At 34.9% G+C, this 21,261-nt stretch overlaps 1 protein-coding gene across 2 annotated transcripts in view; it reads left to right on the top strand.

Annotated features, from left to right (window-relative positions):
* LOC149799163 (uncharacterized) overlaps nt 1–21,261 on the top strand; it is a 114,907-nt gene that overhangs the window by 51,452 nt on the left and 42,194 nt on the right. For both annotated transcript variants that reach the window (XM_089958343.1, XM_089958344.1), the window contains exons 9-13: nt 6,128–6,431; nt 7,073–7,132; nt 10,668–10,738; nt 15,041–15,145; nt 16,423–16,502. In XM_089958343.1, coding sequence (XP_089814469.1) covers nt 6,128–6,431; nt 7,073–7,132; nt 10,668–10,738; nt 15,041–15,145; nt 16,423–16,502 — 620 coding nt within the window. The remainder of the gene's footprint in view (nt 1–6,127; nt 6,432–7,072; nt 7,133–10,667; nt 10,739–15,040; nt 15,146–16,422; nt 16,503–21,261) is intronic.

Genomic DNA, 21,261 nt, shown 5'->3' on the forward strand with positions numbered 1-21,261 from the left:
ATGGCTTCCATTAATAAATATAACAAAACTCTTTAAACAACTTCTCTTAAACAGCCTGTCAATAGTTTTTCATTGTTATTGACATAAATAGTGCATGTTCCATCTACAGCCATGTCAGATGAATTCCAAATTAAAAGAATAAAAGGCAGATGACTAATAATTATTCACTACTTCTAAGATTAACATAACTTGTATAGAGTAAGTATCGTCTTGTATCGATTGTTCACCCCTTGTAATAATATGAGTATCATTTTGGAAATAATATTTATACATCAGTATATCAATCATTTTACCCATAAGGGCCACCATTAATTATGATAGAGAAAGCTTTGAACAAATTCTTCTCAGAACCACACAGCAGAATTTAACCAAATTAAAAACCATCCTTTCATCGATGTTTTTCAAATATTTTCAAATGTTACCAATTTAAGATCCAATATGGCCAGTGTTACTAAAAATAGGATGAGTTTTTAAACAATTTATTCTAAAGAACTGCTCAACAGAATTTAACCAGATTCGAAAGAAATTATCAGTGCAATAAGTTCTTTCAGTTTGTTCAAGAGATGCATATGGCTACTGTTATTGAAAATTGCATTGTGTGAAGGTTGGTGGGAATCAGCTGAGACCCTTAAAACATTCATTTTGAATGCAAGTTGGCAACATTTTTTGTTTGAAAAGTAATTACTTATAGAAATATCTGCTGCATCTTTTTGGGATTGCAATGTGTAAATAAAGCTTCATTCTTGAAATACTGGTTACCTGGGCAGTTGTAACATTACCTATCCAGACAAAAAATTATTTACTTATTTGAGTATTACACTTACATTTTGTAATGATAAAATTTAAAGAAGTCATTTCCTTTAAGAAATGTTCTAGACTGACAACAAGTATGCAGATTGGTCAAAGGGTTATTTATAAGTGACGTGCCAAATGTTAATTGATGTTGATGCTTGTAACGGTAGAAAATGCACTCAGATTTGTTTGCAAGGTTCGATTCTTCATATGCTCCCCAAAGAGATGAGTATGTAGTGAAGTTGTATTGGCCCAGCCAATATTTCCTTGATCAAGTCAAGATGACAAGTTTTCCTGAGGCCTGACCCAGTGGAGAAGCATTCCAACCAGGATTTGTTGGAAAATTCAGATACATTGGAACAGACATAATTTAGTTGTAATGAAGCTATTGAGGTTATTTTACAGAATCTTAACTCCAGCAGTATGCCCTCCTCTCCTGATGATGAATACAGACAATAAGGTCAAAGCTTCTTCAGATGAGGACAACAGTGATGAGCATCTGTCCTTCAAAATCATGTTGCAGTCATGAAAGAGTGCAGAAATTAATGGGTATCTTTCCGATATAATCCGTGAACCTGGTAATTGTAAGGCATTCTTATAAGCCAATCAGCTTTCCAACTCCTTCTCACAGCATTGGTACAAGTTTCACACCAATGCATTCCATACTGAAGTGCCTGACCTTGACAAAAACTAGACAGCTGAGAACATGTTGGCCCAACTATATTACAGAGTACACAAACAAGTGTTGAAGTTGGTAAGGAACATGGTTTCCACTTTTTCTATGATTTCGCTTTCCTGGCTTTATACTGTTTAGCAGAAAAAGCTGGAAATGATCACTTGGGATGCTGTTAGCTGCATTACCAAGGTCATCAACAGGTCAGCCCACCACACTGGTGAATCCCATAACAGCCTCCTGCAGCTTTGACCTCATTAGAAGGGACACTTTTTTAGTTGAAACTGCAGCATGCAACAATCCTTCACTCTCTTTCTGTTCTCTCCTAATTTTCAGGTGATAAATTGAAGATGTAAGAGCCAGTGCAAGAGGTACCCCATCAGCTCTCTCTTCAGATTCCATTTTCATTGTGTCTGTGTAAAGAACCATCCCAGACAAAAGAAGACAGGTGCCAGCTGAATTAAAGGGGTTAGACTCAACCACAGCAAACATTTAGTGGTCAAGTGAGCAGCAGGCTATCAGAACTCTAATTATCACAGGCATGCCTGAAGGGAGGGGGAGAAAAGTTTTTCCTCCATTAAGCCTCCCATCAATAGGTACTGTCTTGCCACACCTACTGCCATCTGGCAACCCACCTGTACATATCAGACTCCTTTTGTTTTACATTGCTTGGTTCAAGTTACTCACAGCAGTTTGGTTGATACAAGTATAGTAAAAGTCACACAGGTCATGTATGCATTCAACACCGACTATTTTAGTAATTGTGTCTTTTTTGGAAATTGATTCTGCATGCCTTTAAGTGGTAAGTATTCACTTCATTTCCACTTTGTAGGGTTGGGGGTCCACTTGCTACCTGATTTTTTCATGGTAGTGTAAGGTGGACACAACCAGAGAAGGCTGTTCATATCAACTTTTTGGAATTGGAGGCTATTCTCAGCACTTTCCCTGCCTGGCAGGATCGCATTTAAGAAAATACAGATTTGATAATGTCAGTCACCTCGGTCATAGTGTTACCTCCTGAAACCAAGTCATCAGACCTTTGTGTTATAATATGGAAATACCTTTATTAGTGTGCATAGTATAAAAAACATGCACGTCTGACACATCCTGAGCATGCTTCTGCCTACCACTAACCCCCACAAGCGCTGGCCACTTGTTAAGAAAGTTATTTAAGTCGGTGTATTCTGAGCTACCACAGGACAAGGTATGACTTGCAAAGATTTCATCTCTTGAAGTAAGAGCAATTTCCTTGAGCCTGACCATTGAACACAATGTCTCAATTAAAGACACATTGGAGTCCATTGCCTGGCATGCCCAGTCAGCTTTTCTGGTCTCTGCTTGCATGACATGGTTTGCAAATGAGAGAGCTGATGATTATTCATGGATGTTTGCTTGTTACCCAAACAGTAAACAAGCTTCAGAAATGACAGCACAACCGCACTCTTGGAAAACACTAATCAAATTACACTGAAATAGCTTGGGAAACTTTTGATTTTAAAACAGTTGTTTGGTTTTAGAGTGCAGCAAGTTCTTCTTTGAACATAATCTCAGTTTTTGCTAACTATCATTTACAGAATTTCTTCCTTCTAGTAGAGCACTAATTGTACATAATCCTACAAAGTGATCCAAGTAGAGGTTGGATGTTTATCATTTCCTGCTTCTCTTTTACCACTCTGGTGGCCTAGTGGTTAGAGCATCTGCCTTGGATGTGGGAGGTTGCAGGTCTGAACCCTGACCGATTCATACCAAAGACTTATAAAAAATGATACCAACTGCTGCCTTACTAGGCACTTAGCATTAAGAGGTTATTGTTAGGACAGGTTGGCCTGGTGTCAGGATAATGTGCTTGGGACATCATGCTGCATATCTGTGGCATGATGCCTCAGTGCTGGATATCCATATAAACTGTCACACTGCAGACATTGTAGCGATATGACAAATTTTTTTAAAGCTACATTAAAAATCCAAATCACATCAAATTCTCCTCTTTCCTGTTCTCCTAATATAACTGTGACTGGTAATGTATTAGATAGAGAAAGGAAATTTTGTGGTAAATCATTACTCTCTAAATACCTACCCAATCACATTACTATCATGCCTTACCATCCTTCCTTGCAATGCAAGCTTCCTGCCTCATGGATCACTCCAGTTTAAACCACCTGCTGGTATAAGGGGAGAAAATCTGTAAGAGTTGCTTCCCTTTGTCTATATGAGCTTTAGACCGAAAGATGTTTTTATATCTGTAGAAGGGCTGGATTCCAGATGTGGCAGAGAGTCGTACCTAACGCTAATGTGACAGGGTAATATTTTTCATGGAATCATAATTTACTACAAAATTTCCTTTCCTTATCCCAGTATAATGTTCAGATTGTGAAAGAATTTTTTTTTATACCCCAGATAACTCTAGTGAACAAGTTGGTAAACCCACCAAAACTGAGACAGAATTCAAACAGTGAAGCTTATGATGAAGAATTGGATTACACAGTGGCATCAGTAGAAAACTGGAAATGTTATCGTGCCACCGAAATGGCTTGAAAGCAGAAACTTCACAAAGACTGATAATTATTTTTTTTTTAATGTTCATAAAAATTCTTGTGGCCTGCCAGAGTATGGTTGGAGGCATCGAAGAGGAGCTTTTTCATGCAGATATCACATATAATAGACTATGTAAGCATAACTCATTTTATTTTGAGGTTGGCCAGCTATGCTCACACTATTAGCCCACTTTATCAAATGAAGGGCACCAATTGGCCCCTTTTTTGTCAAACCTTGCTGGGGGCCCCGAGTGGTCTAAAGCGCTGACCGTTATGGATCACTGCCATCTCACCTCTGTCTGCGTTGGTTCAAGTCTCAGATTCTGCTAATGTGGTTATGTGAGAAAGTTTGCCAGTAGCTTCTCATGGGTCGGTGGTTCTTTCCAGGGTTTTTCCGGGTTCTTCCTCCCCCATTAATACTGGCCGCCATGTATAGCCTATCTTGTGCTGAAAAATGGCGTTAAATGCTAAAAGAACAACAACAACAACAGACCTTGCTGAAACACTGGTACCCTTTCAGATACACTACCCAGTTCCCTTCCTAGTCATTGCTTTCCATTATAAAAGGAGAGTTTTCGTCAGTTCAGTAACTATTGATACAACATTCGGCACAGTACTTGTACCTGAACCTCCTGCCTGATTTTGCATGTTCCAAGTCATGATTTCCTCCTGATCCAACAGTTGCTAAATCTAAAGATGATGCATTTTTTCTAACTTGAACCACCATGAGACAATGAACAACCTGAAAGGCATTTTCAGTTTCATTATCTTTCTTCATTTCTAGGGAATCTATATGAAGAATGTATACACTAATGACTCCATAATGTGTGAGGCTTCACTTTTTAATTCCAGGTAGACTCCAAATGACCAGGTTCCTTTTTCTGCCCCATAGTTCCAAATTGTATGTGTTCCTGGGACTTGGCTTCTGTTTTCTCATACAGCTTTAGTCTTCTCATGGGAATTTCTTAAATTATTGTTCACATATTTAATAACGTCTTTAAGTGTGCCAACTCTGACCTTGACCCTGCCCAACTTGGGGTGGATTCTTTCAACTTCACTTGAAAATATCTGATGCAAATAAGCAAAATGTCTTGTCATGTCTCAGAAGTTCTTGTAGGTGTACTTACAAAGTTTTTCATTCCATTGCTGCCTGGTGGAGAATTTTCCAAGACCGTTGTGTGTATTAATATTGTGTGTAAAGATATTCACATTCAACAGTATTTCCAGAGTGGACAACTTTTCAGATATCATACATCACGCTTGAAGGTGAAGAAATCCTTAGTTAAATGACCATGTAACGAGATATTGTACTACATTCTGAAAATGATTCTATAAAACAAGATTTTCAGTGGGAGCTTCTCTAGTCAAACCTCACAATGTGCCATGAAAACAAAGTCTCTAGTTGTAGACCTTTGAAAACTTTTAACTGATTATTACAAGTTCATGAAATTTTATTTTAGTTTTTATTTTTATCTTGATGTTGTGTTGGAAATAAACATAGAATGAAGTTTATCATCTGTTATGTTTTCAGTACTTTATGCAGCCAGATAATTGATAGTAGGGACATTTTATTTGTAACAATGAGGTCTGGAGATCATGAGACTGAGTTTCCATGATCAGCCAATGAGAAATGAGGTTTCAAAAGTAACATCATTTGTGATTGGCTGAAACAAAATCTCAAGTTCATTATTAAACTTGGATGTTTTCTTTACAAGTTCCATGCCTGGTTTTAGGTCATTAGTACATCTAGACAGGAATACTGTCAAGGATTACTTAATTATTGATTTTGAAAGCAAGATACATTTATATAGCTTTTTTTTCTTTATCTCCCCTGTATTACCCTGGTCACACAAAGCTGCACTTTTCCTTATTATCAATGATGGTTAAGTTTTGCATTAAAGTTTGTGTGAGTCAGATGCAGTGATGCTACCTAAATGTAGGGACAAAAATGAGACAATGGGTTCTGTAAAATAATTTTTTTATTAATGTTTTAAGATTCTTCAGGTTATTGGCTTGTTTTCCCCATTTCATATTTTCCCATTGCTTAGTATTAATTTCTTATGCATATTCACATAGAGAAAATTTGAAGGTATGCTTATAATTAAAAAATAGAATTGTTTGTATTCAGAAAAAGAGGTTTGACTCTGATGAAGACAGTGATACTCAAACCCCTGTTAAAGGCACCAAATCAAAAACAGCATCACAGAAGAAAGAAGATGAAGATCAACCAAAGGAAGAAGAAAGTGTTGAGGAGTCAGGATGCAGGCGAAGTGCAAGAGTTTTAACTCTTCGTGCACGGAAAAAAGAAAAAGCACTAAGCCCAGAGCTGGATCTAATTGATGACCTAGATGACAGTTCATACATTGCAGAGGAGTCTGATGATGATGATTATGTTTTAGCTAAAAGAAAAGGCAAAAGGAAGAATAAATGTAGTGAGTGTAAAGGATAATATCACTTTTCTTTCAGGAGGTGTAGAATTCACAAGTAACAACAGTTTTTTGTACATTGACTAAACAAAGACTAATGAAGAGTCATCACTTGTAAGATGTTGATCATTGGATCCTGCCATTTACACTTTTCAGCATGCTTACACAGAAAAATATGAATTTGCATTGATGAAATCTCACATTTCGTCTAATTGTATGTGAATTGTGCAATTGAATGTTTAGTCTGTGCACTTATGTGGAGTCATTTATTGCATATAAAAAATAAATCATGTGTTAGTTAGACCTGTTGTCCTGCTGAAATAATATTGCAATATGATTATCTTCTAAAAAAAAAAAAAAACAGTACAAGAGTGTAATCAAACCCTAAAATTACTTTCATAAACCAGTATATTGTAAGAACAAAATCTAAGGTTTTACAATTGAAAACGTATCACCTTTAAACAGTTATGGGGTTCATGTGTTGGAGCCAGTATTTCTACCTAGAAACTGTTTATCAGCATGGTATTCTTGTTATAATCCTTAAATTGATTTAGGGCTAATTGGTGATTTATCTTACTTGAATATTTGCTGATTACAATCATGTTTTTATGAGCGTGCAACTTAAATATTTCATTTGTTTTTTACAGAAGTGCAGGAGGAATTGATACCCAAAGGCCGCAATGCTCAGCGCCAGGAAGCCCTCTCCAGTAAGTACCTTGAAAAGAATTTTTGTGGCTTCACTAGCAATATGTAAACGAGAGACATGTATCAGTTTTTCAGTGGTATGGCTACTGTTGTCGCACCCAGGCCAGCCTGGGTCAGATGCCCTCTTGTGTCCTTGGGAAGGCACTTGGCTCCCATTTACTCTTCATGATATAGTCAGTAATGTGTTAAAAGTGCCATTAAAGCCAGTAGAAAGAAATGTTGGTGTTATTGTTGTCAGTGTTGATGTCATTGTTGTTTAGTATTATATGCAGTCTAGTAATGAAATACAATGCTCACATATATTTTGAGATTTAATGCTCACTTCTAGCAAGGGGACCAGGGTTGCTGAGTGGTCTACGGTGCTTACCTTTACAGGTTACTGACATCTTGCCTCTGTCCATGTGAATTTGAGTCTGTCACTCAGTGTACATGGGTATGTGAGAAAAATTTTCACTAGCTTCCTATGGGTCTGTGTTTCTTCCCAGGTTTTTCACAGGTTCTTCCTCCATTCTATATACAATGGTCACTATGTATGGCCTGTCTTGTGCTGAAAATATGGCATTAAGCCTACAGCAGCAACATTTCTGGCAAAAGTTCACAATTACCTATATTTTACACCAGCGAGTAGGTTCTTTCATGTGAATATAACTCCATTTCTCTGAATGTCAGTGACACCATATAAGGCTACATTTATATGTGTTTTTGAAAGAGCTATTCCAATCACCAACTCATGCTGTTGATTCATCTTGAATGTAGCATCATCTGCAGTGGTCGAAAATGAAATTTACCACTTATGACTTTTTCATGTACATTGTGACCATATTACCTATCATACCTAGAGAGCCATTACTGGAGCCCATGATTATAGCTAAGGCTGTTCCAGTAAAACACTTGGGACCCAGGGAAGGCACTTGCTATTTGGAATAGTCACCCAGAGATGCTGTTTAGAATTCATTTTTATTTTTATATGAACTCTGTGAGGAACCAGAATACCCTGGCATATATTTCTTAAAAAGTGCCTTCCCTGGGTATCATGTGTGTTTAAATGGAACAGCCCTCTGTCATCTTTAGTCCCAATATCAAACCTTGTGCAATCAGAAATGAAATTTCATTCCACCTTTTGGGATAAAACAATTCATCCTCACTTAGATGTGGAAATAATCATTGTTACTGATATTGCAGAATTCTGTATGTCTAAATTGTGGTGTGATTATCAGAATTTCCCAAATGTTCTCAACAAATCCTCTGGGGCTTTTTAATCCTTGTATGCAGGTGTTTTGAAAAATGGAAATATAGTTGGAGCTGCCAATGCAACACCTTGTGGCGTCATCTTAATCCAGTTATTAGATAAAGCCTGCTGACTTCTGAAATTAGCCATCCACAGATCTTTGAATTACATTGAAACCTATATAAAAGAAACCAACAGATTTTGTCATCCATTCAAATTCCCTTTCTACATTGAAAGCACTTCAAGGCATCAAATCATTGTTTGTCATGCTTGGCAAACTATGTGGAATGAAAACTACACAGACAAACTTCAGAACATCAAAACCCACCACTGGTGAGTGGCATCCCTTGTATAGAAAAAAATCACAGAGATGAGGTGATAGTGTGCCATTTACATAACAGACACACATACCTGACTTTTGGATACCTCCCTGATGGGTGAATCAGGACAAGAGTTCATACCCTTTCATGTCCACCCTTAGTAGGACACATTCATGTTGAGTGTTTCAATTACATTCTGGTGGACAGAAATATTTTGATCATAATGATGTACTGCCAGATTAATTATTGGTCTTATTTGGTGAATGCAGTTTATAGAAATAAATTCTAACAATATGTAAAATGGATTTTACATGTTGCACCTTAATCTTTTTTTTATATTGTACTATATTGTAACTTTTCCTTTTAAATTTTGTTGTTTAGTACTTACAGTTTATATCTTTTTTGGAAGGCCTAGTCATCTTAGATGTTTATTTAAATTCTGTATATCTTTGGTTTTGGAGCTTTATATTTAATCAGTTTCAGATAGCCAGTATTGTGCTGACATACCATTAAACCCTAAAATAAATACAACTACTACTGTTACTGCTGCTACTACTGGTCTGTCCCTACATGCCTTGTGGGAGGGAAGTGGCTGCTAAGACTCAATGTTGAACATGATAATTTTATTGTAACTTTACCACTCAGCACCTCTGATGTCTCATTACCAACTAATGTAATGGTTAAATTAGTCTCAGAAATGAATTGTACATATACTTTAGTCCAGGGGTGGGCAAATTACGGCCCACGGGCTGCATGCAGCCTGCCAAGGGCTTTCATGCAGCCTGCCAAGGGTTTTCATGCAGCCTTGGAACAAGTCATCATTCGCACTGACTCTGTTTATGTTACTCTGTTTATCAAATAAATGTGCTTCTTTTGAAGTTTAAGTTTTCAAATATTAACAACGTATTAACAACTGAAAATTAATTAGATGTTATTTAGAAAAACCTTTTGTTTTTGCTATTTCAAATATTAATTATTTTACTTAATGAACTATGTGGCCCGCGACAAGGTGTAAATTTGTGTATGCGGCACTTGCACTGGAAAGTTTGCCCACCTCTGCTTTAGTCAATATAACCTTATTGGGAGAGAACAATACACCTCTAAATTGAACAGTCCTAACGTAGAAAAAGGGAGCTAAATGTAATATGGACATAAAATGATGGAGACATTTATAATATCATGTGGCATGCTCTTATGATGAGCTTACACCCAATAAAATATATCCCGAATAATGATTTCTTAAACTCCTAATGTGGTTATTACATTGAATACAGTAATACGGTTTCATCTGTATGATAATACAACCTGAACAATAAGTTATGTTTGATCATTCATATACAGCAAATCTGGGCAATAACAGTTACATGTGATGATAACGGTAAGAGAAATTACAAGTTTGAGTGATGAATTGGCAGTTTGTTTTAGTAGTAACAGTGACGTGATGATAGCCTGAGCACTAATAGTTACGTGAGATGATAGTCGGAGCACTAATAGTTATGTGAGATGATAGTTTGAGTATTAATAGTTATGTTGGATAATACAGTCAGTCCGAGCAGTAACGGTTATGTGAATGATAGATTCAGTCCTAATAATAACTGGTATGTGGGATGATACAGTCAGTCTGTGCAGTAACAGCAACGAAAAATGATATTGTCAGTTTCAGCAATAACAGCTATGTGGGATAATACAGTCATGTCTGACCTGTGATATCTATGTGAGATGATGCAGTCAGCCTGAGCAATAATAGTTATGTGGGATGATACAGTATTCTGAGCAATGATGGTTATGTATAATGATACAGACAGTCTGAGCTATAACAGCTGTGTAACATGATCCAGTCAACCTGAGCAATAATGGTTATGTGGTATGATACAGTCAGTCTCAGCAGTAACAGTTATTTGGGATGATACAGTCAGTTTCAGCAATAACAGCTGTGGAATGATAGTCAGTCTCAGCAGTAACAGTAATGTTTGTTTTCTATAAATGCAGAAGGTAAGAAGAAAGAGGAAGAAGATGATACACCATGCTGCAAGTGTCTGAAGTCACAGCATCCAGAATGGGTAAGCAACACACTTAGTTCCATGGACTGTATGATAAGCAAACACACTTAGATCCATGGACTTTATGATAAGCAAACACACTTAGTTCCATGGACTGTATGATAAGCAAACACGTTTAGTTCCATGGACTGTATGATAAGCAAACATGCTTAGTTTCATGGACTGTATGATAAGCAAACACTTGGGCAGAGAAGATCAGCCAGCGGAATATTTCTTTGGTAGTCAGTAAAACTTGTATTTAAAATACTGGCTTTTAAGAAATCTGTGCAAATAATATTGCCTAATAATTAAGACTAGTGTTCTATAACTGCCTAAGTGTTATGTTTACAAAACACAATTCCATCAGTTCCTGTAATAGATAACTCTGCACAATAGTGTGACATATTTCCTGAATGTGTCCTGTGGGAAAGATGTACACATTAAAAATTAATGTCAGATATGTAATGTGGTCAATCTCAGTGCATTTCTAAATGGATGCTCAGATGAAAGCAATTTTGCAAATATACAAAATTAGCTTTGACCAAAACATAGATTAACAGGTTGATGGATGCACTTGTTTTTTGCTGAGCCAGCCTTAATGGAAACATGACACAGGATCACTTTGCCATTTTGGTCTTTACATCCATCCATCTGTTGTATATCATTGTTCATACAAACTTGAAAAATCATTAAACTTGAGGATTGCCTTGAAAACTTGTTTTATTTGAAAAGGTTGGTTTCATTCTTGAAAAATCCTGGAATTTGTTTAAACACTGCTCGAATTTTACTGGAAACCTTTTACATTTATCTGAGGTAATACAAAACATATGGAATAAAATATATCACTTTTAAAATTAGGAATTTCCTTTACTTACATATTGTCAAAATATAATGAATAAACAAAAAAAGGTCTAAAATCTTGTGGATCAAATGACACACAACACCTAACATTAACAAGGTAACATATGGAGAAGGTTTAATTTCCTTAAGATGCAATTTTTTTTGAATGTCCTTGAAAAGTCATTGAAGAAAAACCTCCATTGTTGTGCAACCCATGCACAGCCATCCATACCCTAGATTGCTCTGTTTTGAGCTCTTAGTATGTCTGTTGTGCCTAAATAAGTGCTGTTATTATCCAGGCTTGGGGAAGGATTTAGCATGCAGACAGTGGTGAGCTTTTTGTTCATGGCGACTTTCTAGATTTGGAATTGGTCCATTCAATTTATTTTTATTACCAGCAGAGCATATCTTTTATGATGGCATTATTATGTTTGATGAAGTCATATTTATAACTGCTGGCCATATAGTGAAATTTCTACAATTATAACTTAATATATATGAAAGTATTGCATTTACGGTATGAGGACATCCATCACGAGGAGTAGTAATAATAACAACAATAATGGCCATACAAATTGGTCATAGTTAGTCTTTGTATTATATGTTTGATGATGGAATATTGAAATGTATCATTGAGAGAAAAACATATCTCTACAGTGATATTGCCACTGTGATGATATCACTTCTGGGACTATTTTCTTTTTCCATTTATCAATAATGGCCATAAAAATTTATCAAGAATGTCATATCTTGGATACGATATATTTTCTTATTTGATTTTTGTTTCTTTTTCTTAATCTCTCGTGTAAATTTGATGAACAGACCGTAAATGTACCTAGTTTTTATGAGTGTAGTGATGCAGTGAGAGTTTGTCAGTCAAATGATGACAAAAGATAAACAAACTCCATTGTATAGCAAATAAATTTAATGTAATTTTTTTATACATAAAACTTGCAAATTGTAATAGATTAATGTTATCATGACATGTGTCTATCTGATATTCATTCATCGTCACCTAAAAACATCATATATTCCAAACAATACAAGTTTAAGGGCAAATCTTTTGATTATTAAGCAATACACTAAAGCTTGGTTATTGTACAGTTATGACTCTTTGTCAGATTGACAATCAACATAAAGGGTATGGATGACAACTGATTGCAAATTAAAATTGAGGAACTATTTAAAAGTTGGGTGAAGCTTCTTTTGCAGAACTTGACTGTCAGCTGGTCAGGAGCACTTAATGCATGTTTGAACATAGAAATAACAAAATGTGTTCAAAAAGATAACAGGTAAACTAATTATTAGTATTTTTAATATACAGTGTCGGTGCACATGGTATTCAACTGCACAATGTTGCTGTCCTCACCCCACAATACTGTTTATGGCATCAGTGTGCTAGAGTTGTGCTTTTGAAAAAAAACATATTCACTTCATTTTTCACAGACAAAAGAGACTTTTGAATAATCAGATCTGGTAGAGATATGTGTAAATAGTTACTGTCCTTATTATTTTTAATAATATTTTCTTTCATAGTAACACAACTTACTTGTCTGTGGTGTGAACCACATTGGCCTAGAATATGGTAAATTAATGCAAATCAATATTTTCAAACATCAAATATATAATAAAAAGTATTAACTATGCATGTTTTTTTTTTAGTACATATCAAAATATTTTACTTCCAAAGTGGATTCATTTCATATTGTCATTTGCAGCTTAATGAATTATGACAAGTACACTTCAGATGTAAATTAATTACTGATATTTACAAAAATAAAGATGGATATTTATCACTGGTATAAGCTCCATTTTGTTTGACTCTATCAGTAAGTGCTTTGATTTAAAGTACTGTATTCATGCTTTCTGTTGTGCTTTGTTACTTTAGTAATTTAAGTTCCTTGGATTGTTTTGATGACAGATTCAGTAGAATGATTGTTTCCCTTATATATTAGCTTGTTGAAGGAAAATGGATATGTCCTAATCAGATCTTTGTGGTTCTGCTGTTCCATTTTGTACTTTGCAAAGGGTTTGATTTTAAAAGAAAAAGAATGCTCGGTTTTTTTTCTAGCTGGCTATCCTGCTTATTTTTGAAAAAGACTTTGTATATATTAGGTATTGTTTAGATAACTTTCTAATTCTCTTTTTTGTTGGAATGATGGGTGTAATTTTTTTGGTAAGATAGTTTAGTGTAATCTGGGTTACAGAATATACCACTTCGCTGAAGATGTGCACCTCTCATTAGATCTTAGCTCTGTTTGGTCATTTTCACTTCTTGGATTTCAGAGGTAAATTGGGGAAAAATATTTGGTAATTGTTTACATTTTTTTTGGATAATTTAAAATTCATTTATTGAACTTTCAGAAGTTAGTATGGTCTTCTCTGGCAGAATTCATTTTTCCTATTTTAATAAAGTTGCTAAAGTTAGTGTATTTCTCAGGCTTATGGGAACAGCCATTTCAATCAGTTCCTTGCTTTACGTAACGTGTTATTTCCCTGATATCACATATAAGAATATTTTAGTCATAGTAAATAAGGTATGTCAGTGTTCTCTCCCTTGTGAATATTACAAACCTGCCAACCCTTACAGTTTTGTCATACATCTTACGAAAATTACCCTTAGAATACAGACTTACGGAATAAAGCAAAAACTACATAAAAATTATTATTGCTGAAAAATCCCAATAATTGGTTCATCTGTATTTGATTTGGAACCAGGTTTCATATTAGAATTAGTGGGATTAGTCAGGAAACCAGGCTAACTTTACAGTAGTACCTCAAATGCTTTAAACTGCACATTTTTTCTTGCAAAGCATCAGCATGATCAAACTGTTGATGATAGAATTTTTTAAATGGCATCCAGCATGCAGTGCTTATTGGAGATGAATGGAAATTAAGCCTCTTAAAAAGTTACCATAATCATCATAGAAGAATAAAAAGGAATGTTCAAATTCTTATGAATAAAAGCTGGAAGGAACACAGTTACATTCATTGGACATCACATCATTTTGAGTATGTCTCGGGTCGGGAGATATATTTGTCATGTGAAAATGGAAAAAACAAAATCCAAGACTTACGTCAAGTTGAGAAATAACAACAAGCCATTGAGCTGCATAGGGTTTTGAGCTGACGTTTGTTCAACTGTACTAGTGGCAAATAAGGTCTATGTGTACTTTACAAACTTTTCAGTTGAATATAATGTTTACCATCACTGCAAGTTTCTAATACTAAACTTTTAAAGCTGTTTTCCAGTTTTACACTGTCATTTGATGACACTTTGTTTCACCCTACTGAAAACTGGTCAAACTTAAAAAAAAAAAAATCAACTGCCTTACTGAGACGGTCTCATCTGGGTTGGCAGGTCTGATATTGCAAATGCACTCATCTTCACCTTATGCCAGCCACAATTTCAGAAATACATATTATTAGTGGAATAGTAAGGTCTGTTTACATGTCTGACTGTCTTTTACAATGTTTATGCAGATCTTGCTGTGTGACAAGTGTGATGCAGGCTATCACACAGCCTGTCTGAGACCGCCACTCATGATTATACCAGATGGAGACTGGTTTTGTCCACCGTGTGAACATGTGAGTCTGTCTAATGCCATTGATAATTATTACTGTTGTCTTGTAATTTTTGTACTGTAATCAGCATGACTGATAGCCTATTTCACAGTAAAATCCTTACTTAAATGGCTTTGGAGAATTTAAATTTCTGATCACTTCTGCATTTTAATCTTCATGTTTTTTATACTTATTTGATGATTAGAGAGATGACTTTAATGGGTAATTTGTAATCTATAGTAGTTAATTCTCTTAAAAGGTTATATGATGTGTAAATTGGGTGTGATTGGTGTCAAATATTGACCATTTATTTTTAAGTTGAACCAGCTGGAAATTAATTGATTCTGTGCTCACTTGGCCAGTGTATGTTGCTGTCGTACAAGAAAGCATATAATTATTCAAAAATGGACATGGAATAATAAGGTCTGTTTACATGTCTGACTGTCTTATATACATTTGTCCACATAGTTTTCAAATGTTGACGGCAAAATGTGATAAAATCTGATCTTCCTGCTATGTTCCATTATGCGACATGGGTTAGTGGCCTTTCAGTCTGCCAAGCATATCAAAGCTTCCAGTATTCTGAAATTGAAGTTGTATTTGATATGCATTTACGTACAGTAAACAAAAACATTGCAGATTCAAATATCACGGACATCTTTGAGGAAATTTGTTAAGCACATCTAATAATTGAATGTCATATATATATATATATATATATATATATATATATATATATATATATATATATATAATACCTTTTTAAAAAGTTTATATTGAGAAATTGAAAATGTAAAATATCTGCACATCCAGCAGAAGTTATTTTTAATTTTTTTTTTGCATCTTTTTTAAATTCTCATACTTGGAAAGTTTTCAGTATTCTTTTAAATATTATGTTCTCTATCAGTAGAGGTACTCATTTTGGAAAAAAGGACAACTTCTGATATGAACATAAATCACATAAATTCAGTTTATTCCTCCCAGGATCGGTTTTATTGGGATATCAAAGCCACGTCAAGATGTCCCCAGAACTAAAGTTGACAATATCAGATGCTGTCACACCGCCCAAAGAATGGGAACAGATTTGCCTAGAAATAAGCAAAACAAAATAAAAACATGCCATGAAGCATTTTTGAGACATCTGAATATGCAATAATACCTTTCCCATCTGTGCTGTCCATGTACACACAGTGACCTTACCATTCGATTTGGGCATTACACACAACCATATACTTTATCAAAAGAGATTGTTCATTGAAGAGGACAATTCATGAGACCTTTATCTTTCCTGCCTATTTTAGGAGTTTCTAGTCCAGAAGCTGCAAGAAAATCTGGCTACCCTGGATGTCATGTTGAGGAAACATGATCGTCTTATTAAAAGGTCTGTACAATTTGTCATGGCTATGATAGTGGTGTGACATATTCCTTCTTGGTAAGAAAAATAGGTGGAAGTTTTTTCAAAATTTGTCGACAAAATGGTTGTAACTGAAGATGTTTACCCAACTGAAGTAATTTAATAAATTAAACATAATTTCTAAGTAATTTAAGTCAATAGATTGAATGAATTTTTTATATGCTAGACTATTTTATGATGTGGACATAATTTCTAGCTTCATAGAACAAACCTTGCAAAGTCATTCACAGTCAAGCAGAGAAGCATATTTTGAACTAATATAATTAATGGTTTCAGTATTCTTAACAGTCTTTTATGCAATTTTTCATCCACATAATAACGGAAACAGAAAATAAATATGTGAAAAATAACGAGTAATAAATATATTTTTGGGTAGTTATAAAAAGAATAAAGGACCATTGAGGAGGACTCCAAAAATATGTGCATGCTTATATCAGTATTAAATTCAAATGTATCTAATGTAGTTGTACTTAAAGGATTCTACACTATAGTATAATTGTTTTATGAATTTTCTTATATACATTTGTTCATTGCATAAAATAACACTTGTATGTCAATATTGTTTTTATTCAATTCATTGACTTTAGAAATACACTAGGTTTCAAACAGATAATTAGTATAAGTACAATGATAGAGTTAAAGCCCTGCTGTTCCACAATGGTTTGGATCCAAAAGTTCCTTTGCATTATGTAATGTTTTGTTTAATATCGACATATGTAAAATTAACTGAATAAAATATGGCATGTGTATTACAGGAGCACAGTATTATGGGTATATCAGTTTACTGCTGTATATTTTTCGGTGGTATGCATCATGGTACTTTTTCACTGTACCGGTATGTTGGTAGTTTCCGTAATAAGGCATGTATGGAGATCCCTGAGGAATCTTGTTATGACTTTAATGATATTAATAGTATATTTTCATTATAAATGACAAAATAGTTCAAATAATTATATTCTTTTTTACGAAATGGTTGTAACTGTCACAAATTAATGGTGCATATTAGGGCTGTTACATTAAAACATACCTGTGACCCAGGGAAGGCAGTTTTAAAGTGGGGTACTCACCCATAGATGCAATTTAGAATTATTTTAATATGAAACTCTGTGAAATCAATGTACCCTGGCATACATTTTTTAAAAACTGACTTCTCTGGGTACCATGTATGTTTAAATAATACAGCCCTTGCAAATGCAATTATAATGATTATCCTTTAATCATGTATGCCAAAGCGGTGGCCAAATGGAATATTGTGAAACATATTTGGCCCAAATCCAACTTTTGAAAAACTGTTTGGATTTTAAAACAAAAACACATCATGTTTTACTGGCCCTCTCTGTTAAATATCTTGCTTATGTGTTGTCATCCCACTCAAAGTTTCCCTGCCTAGTGTAGCTAATAAATTAAAGGCTTCAGTATGAACACTTCCTATTTTTTATCACTAGGCTCTCTAACATAACTAGGCTTTCTAACATCAGCACAATGTCTTTCACAGTATCAGCCATAGTGTAAGCTTATTCATCCCACCATAGTTACAGCTTTTAGATTGCAATTCATACAACAATTAACATACACTTAACAAATTCATGTACCATAAGTTACTGGTCTTTCCTTTTCAGTTTTATGGAGGGTGTTGTAATTATCTTTTAAGCTGAATTACTTTCTTTGTTTTTAATCTCAAGATAATTTATATTTTTTCCAAATAATTTCGTGGTTATGATATGGTATTACTTTGCTGCAAGTCAGAGCATGATATTTTTTCCAGCCACTGAAAAATGGAAGTAATAAAAAAGTGTCATATCCCTGCCCTAAAACATTGATTTGTTGATCCCTTATATGATTGTGGTATACCATGGTATGTACTGTGGTACGTTCAGAAATACTGCAGCACAGAATTTTTCGTGGCACCCACCTCTAATGTGTGTACCTTTTTGGCTATACTAGTTGGACTGTGGGGCTTTACTGATTGCAGTTACCACCTCTTAAATTGATATATATTAAACAAGAAATACTAAAATCAGTGATTGTTGTACAGTAGTCCCCCTCTTGAACGGACCCCCTGACCAGCGGCCACCCGCTCCTTACGGCCAGAATCCGTTGGCACCAACGAGTTTGTGTTCAAAAGTACCCCTCGCGAAAGGCCACCCGGCTAACGCGACCAGCGGCCAGCATATTAGTGCAAAATCATAAAATTTACCCCTCACAAGCGGCTTCATTTTATTTGAATATGTATCCAGAACCAGTATTGTATTCATAACGTGTGTTAAATAATCCAATTTCTTGTTTCCCGATGTCAGGTTTTCGTTACTGAAAGAAGTGTTGAGTAAAGTACATTTACCACTAAGGTTAATATTATATCATTTACGCCTCGCGAGAAGCCAAATTTATTCCATAAAAACCGAGAAAGACTCAAATTTTAATCCATACAAAAGGGTACGTACATGTAATCCAATTAGCCTTACTGCTGTGTTATCATAAGATGTCCGGTTTAGTCACTCTGATAATTGTTAAGAATACAATTATCTAACAGTAGTAACAGCTGAGAAGTGGCCGTATCGATGTACAATACCCAAGTCAGCAGGAAAATGGTTTAATAGCCTTTATGGCTTCCCATAGTAAGATGCTGAGCTTTTTCACTTTGGTAATCAGTGGCCATTACTACTGACAATAATTGTCCAAATTACGAATCCTAGCGGCCGCGAGGTCAAATCTGCGTGATGTTAATGGTACATATCGAAGCCGTTTTGGCTTCTCTCACCTAGTTTCAAGAAATGTATAAAAACAATAGGGTACCAGACTGCGACTAACGAATCACGTGACAAGATCACTTCCTTTAAAAACACACGGCAATTTGTTTAGATGCATACAAAATTGTTTTATCAGTATTTTAGTTGGCAACATGAATAACTTAATGCAAAAAGATCAACATGTCATCAAGGAAAATAAAAATTCTCAGTTTAGAGGAGAACGTGAAAGTAATTCAACTGACGGCGGGGGGGGGGCATCGAGGATCCTTGCAGAAAACTAACGTCGGGAAGACTCGGATAAACAATATCGTGAAAGATAATTAAACAATTCTGCAGAAGTGGAAAAGTGAAATGGACGCAGAAAGGAAGATTGTTTGAGCCAGGAGACGTTTGTATCCTGATTCGAAAGACAAGAAAAAGCAAAAAATTTGTCAGTTGAACTGGGATATGACGACTTTACCGCAAGTAACGGTTGGTTGCACAGATTTCAAGTGCGACACAATAATAAGTGTTCTGTCATTAGCGGCGAATCAGCTGAAGTTAATAATGAAATTGTCGAAGATTGGAACAAAAGACTAAATGATATATGCAGGGGATATGACAGCGAGGATATTTTTAATGTGATGAGACTGGTTTGTTTTTTAGACTTGCCAACAAAGTGACGTGATGTGAACTGTAACATAATTATAAAGACAGTTTTAAAACTGTATCAATGGTTATTCATAGCATTCTTTTGCAAATGATGACAAAGTTTGTTTTACATTTATTTCACATCATGCAGGTGATTTTTTAATTAAAATATTAAATATTTAAAATTAAATGTACTTGTGACTTTTTTCTTATGTATTTACTATTCACATTTGTCATCCCCCTCTAGAAAGGCCACCCGCATTATAAGGCCACTTCCCTGCTGCATTAGGGGTGGCCTTATAAGAGGGGGACTACTGTATTTAATGTCATTTTTTTAATATATTTTATACAGGTATAAGAGAATTAGCAACCAGATAGAGTAAATAGTTAACGTACATGTGTATTCACCAACCAGTCCATTTGATTGTATCCATAATAGTAATTCTTGAGATAAATTGGACAAAGAAACATTATTTCTAACATTTTCTCTTCAACATTTTCTTCAAATATGAATACTTAAATTTTTGGTAATAAAGTCACACCAGTTTATGAGACACTACAGTATATTTTCAAAGATATTCATGTTGGACATGTCCAGTGAAACAGATTTTTGACTGACCATAAAATACCCAAATTGGAAATTGTGAATTTCTAATAAGAAACTTGTATTTAGGCTACTAAAAATAAATGAACTGAAACTCATACATGAGTATTTGACTTCATAATGTACTCGTAATGAACATAGAAACAGGACGAAACTGCCTCAGAGATTCTCCATAAATACATTTAGTACAGTATGACTAGCCTTAACCAAGTTCAGGAGTAACCATTCAGTTTCATGTGTAAAGAGCAATATTAGGCAAACAGTCTTAACAGGTCTAAAATCCACAAGCCAGAAATAAGCACTATATGGTTTGAAACATGTTGATAATATGACAGCAAATCAGGTAGTAGCATGTTTGATTATAACAACAAGTTTTACATCCATAAAACCTAAATGGTTCAGTTCAAGTTAGTGTACAGCTTCAGTACATATAAAAGCTTAGAATTACAAGTGACTTGATTATGCCAGAGCGAGCTGAGCCTAATTTCATTTTAGATTTCATTTTAAGGAAATAAAATGGATTGAATGCAATTTATTAGTATAAGGATCTAGTCTAAATGATGACTTGAAACCTTACATGAAGGACACAGTGTGGGTATACTGATATTTATGGAGTTTACTTTCAAGGTAAGATGAAAGTGGGGAGGGTGGAGTTTAATTTATACATGTATATAGTAACTATCAAACTGTTCTTGACTAATGTCTTACAAAAGTTAATAAATATTCCTAACTTGCAGCATATTTA

This window comes from Sinohyriopsis cumingii, chromosome 5 (assembly GCF_028554795.1).
Source record: "Sinohyriopsis cumingii isolate HCF-2022 chromosome 5, ASM2855479v2, whole genome shotgun sequence".
Taxonomy (NCBI): domain Eukaryota; kingdom Metazoa; phylum Mollusca; class Bivalvia; order Unionida; family Unionidae; genus Sinohyriopsis; species Sinohyriopsis cumingii.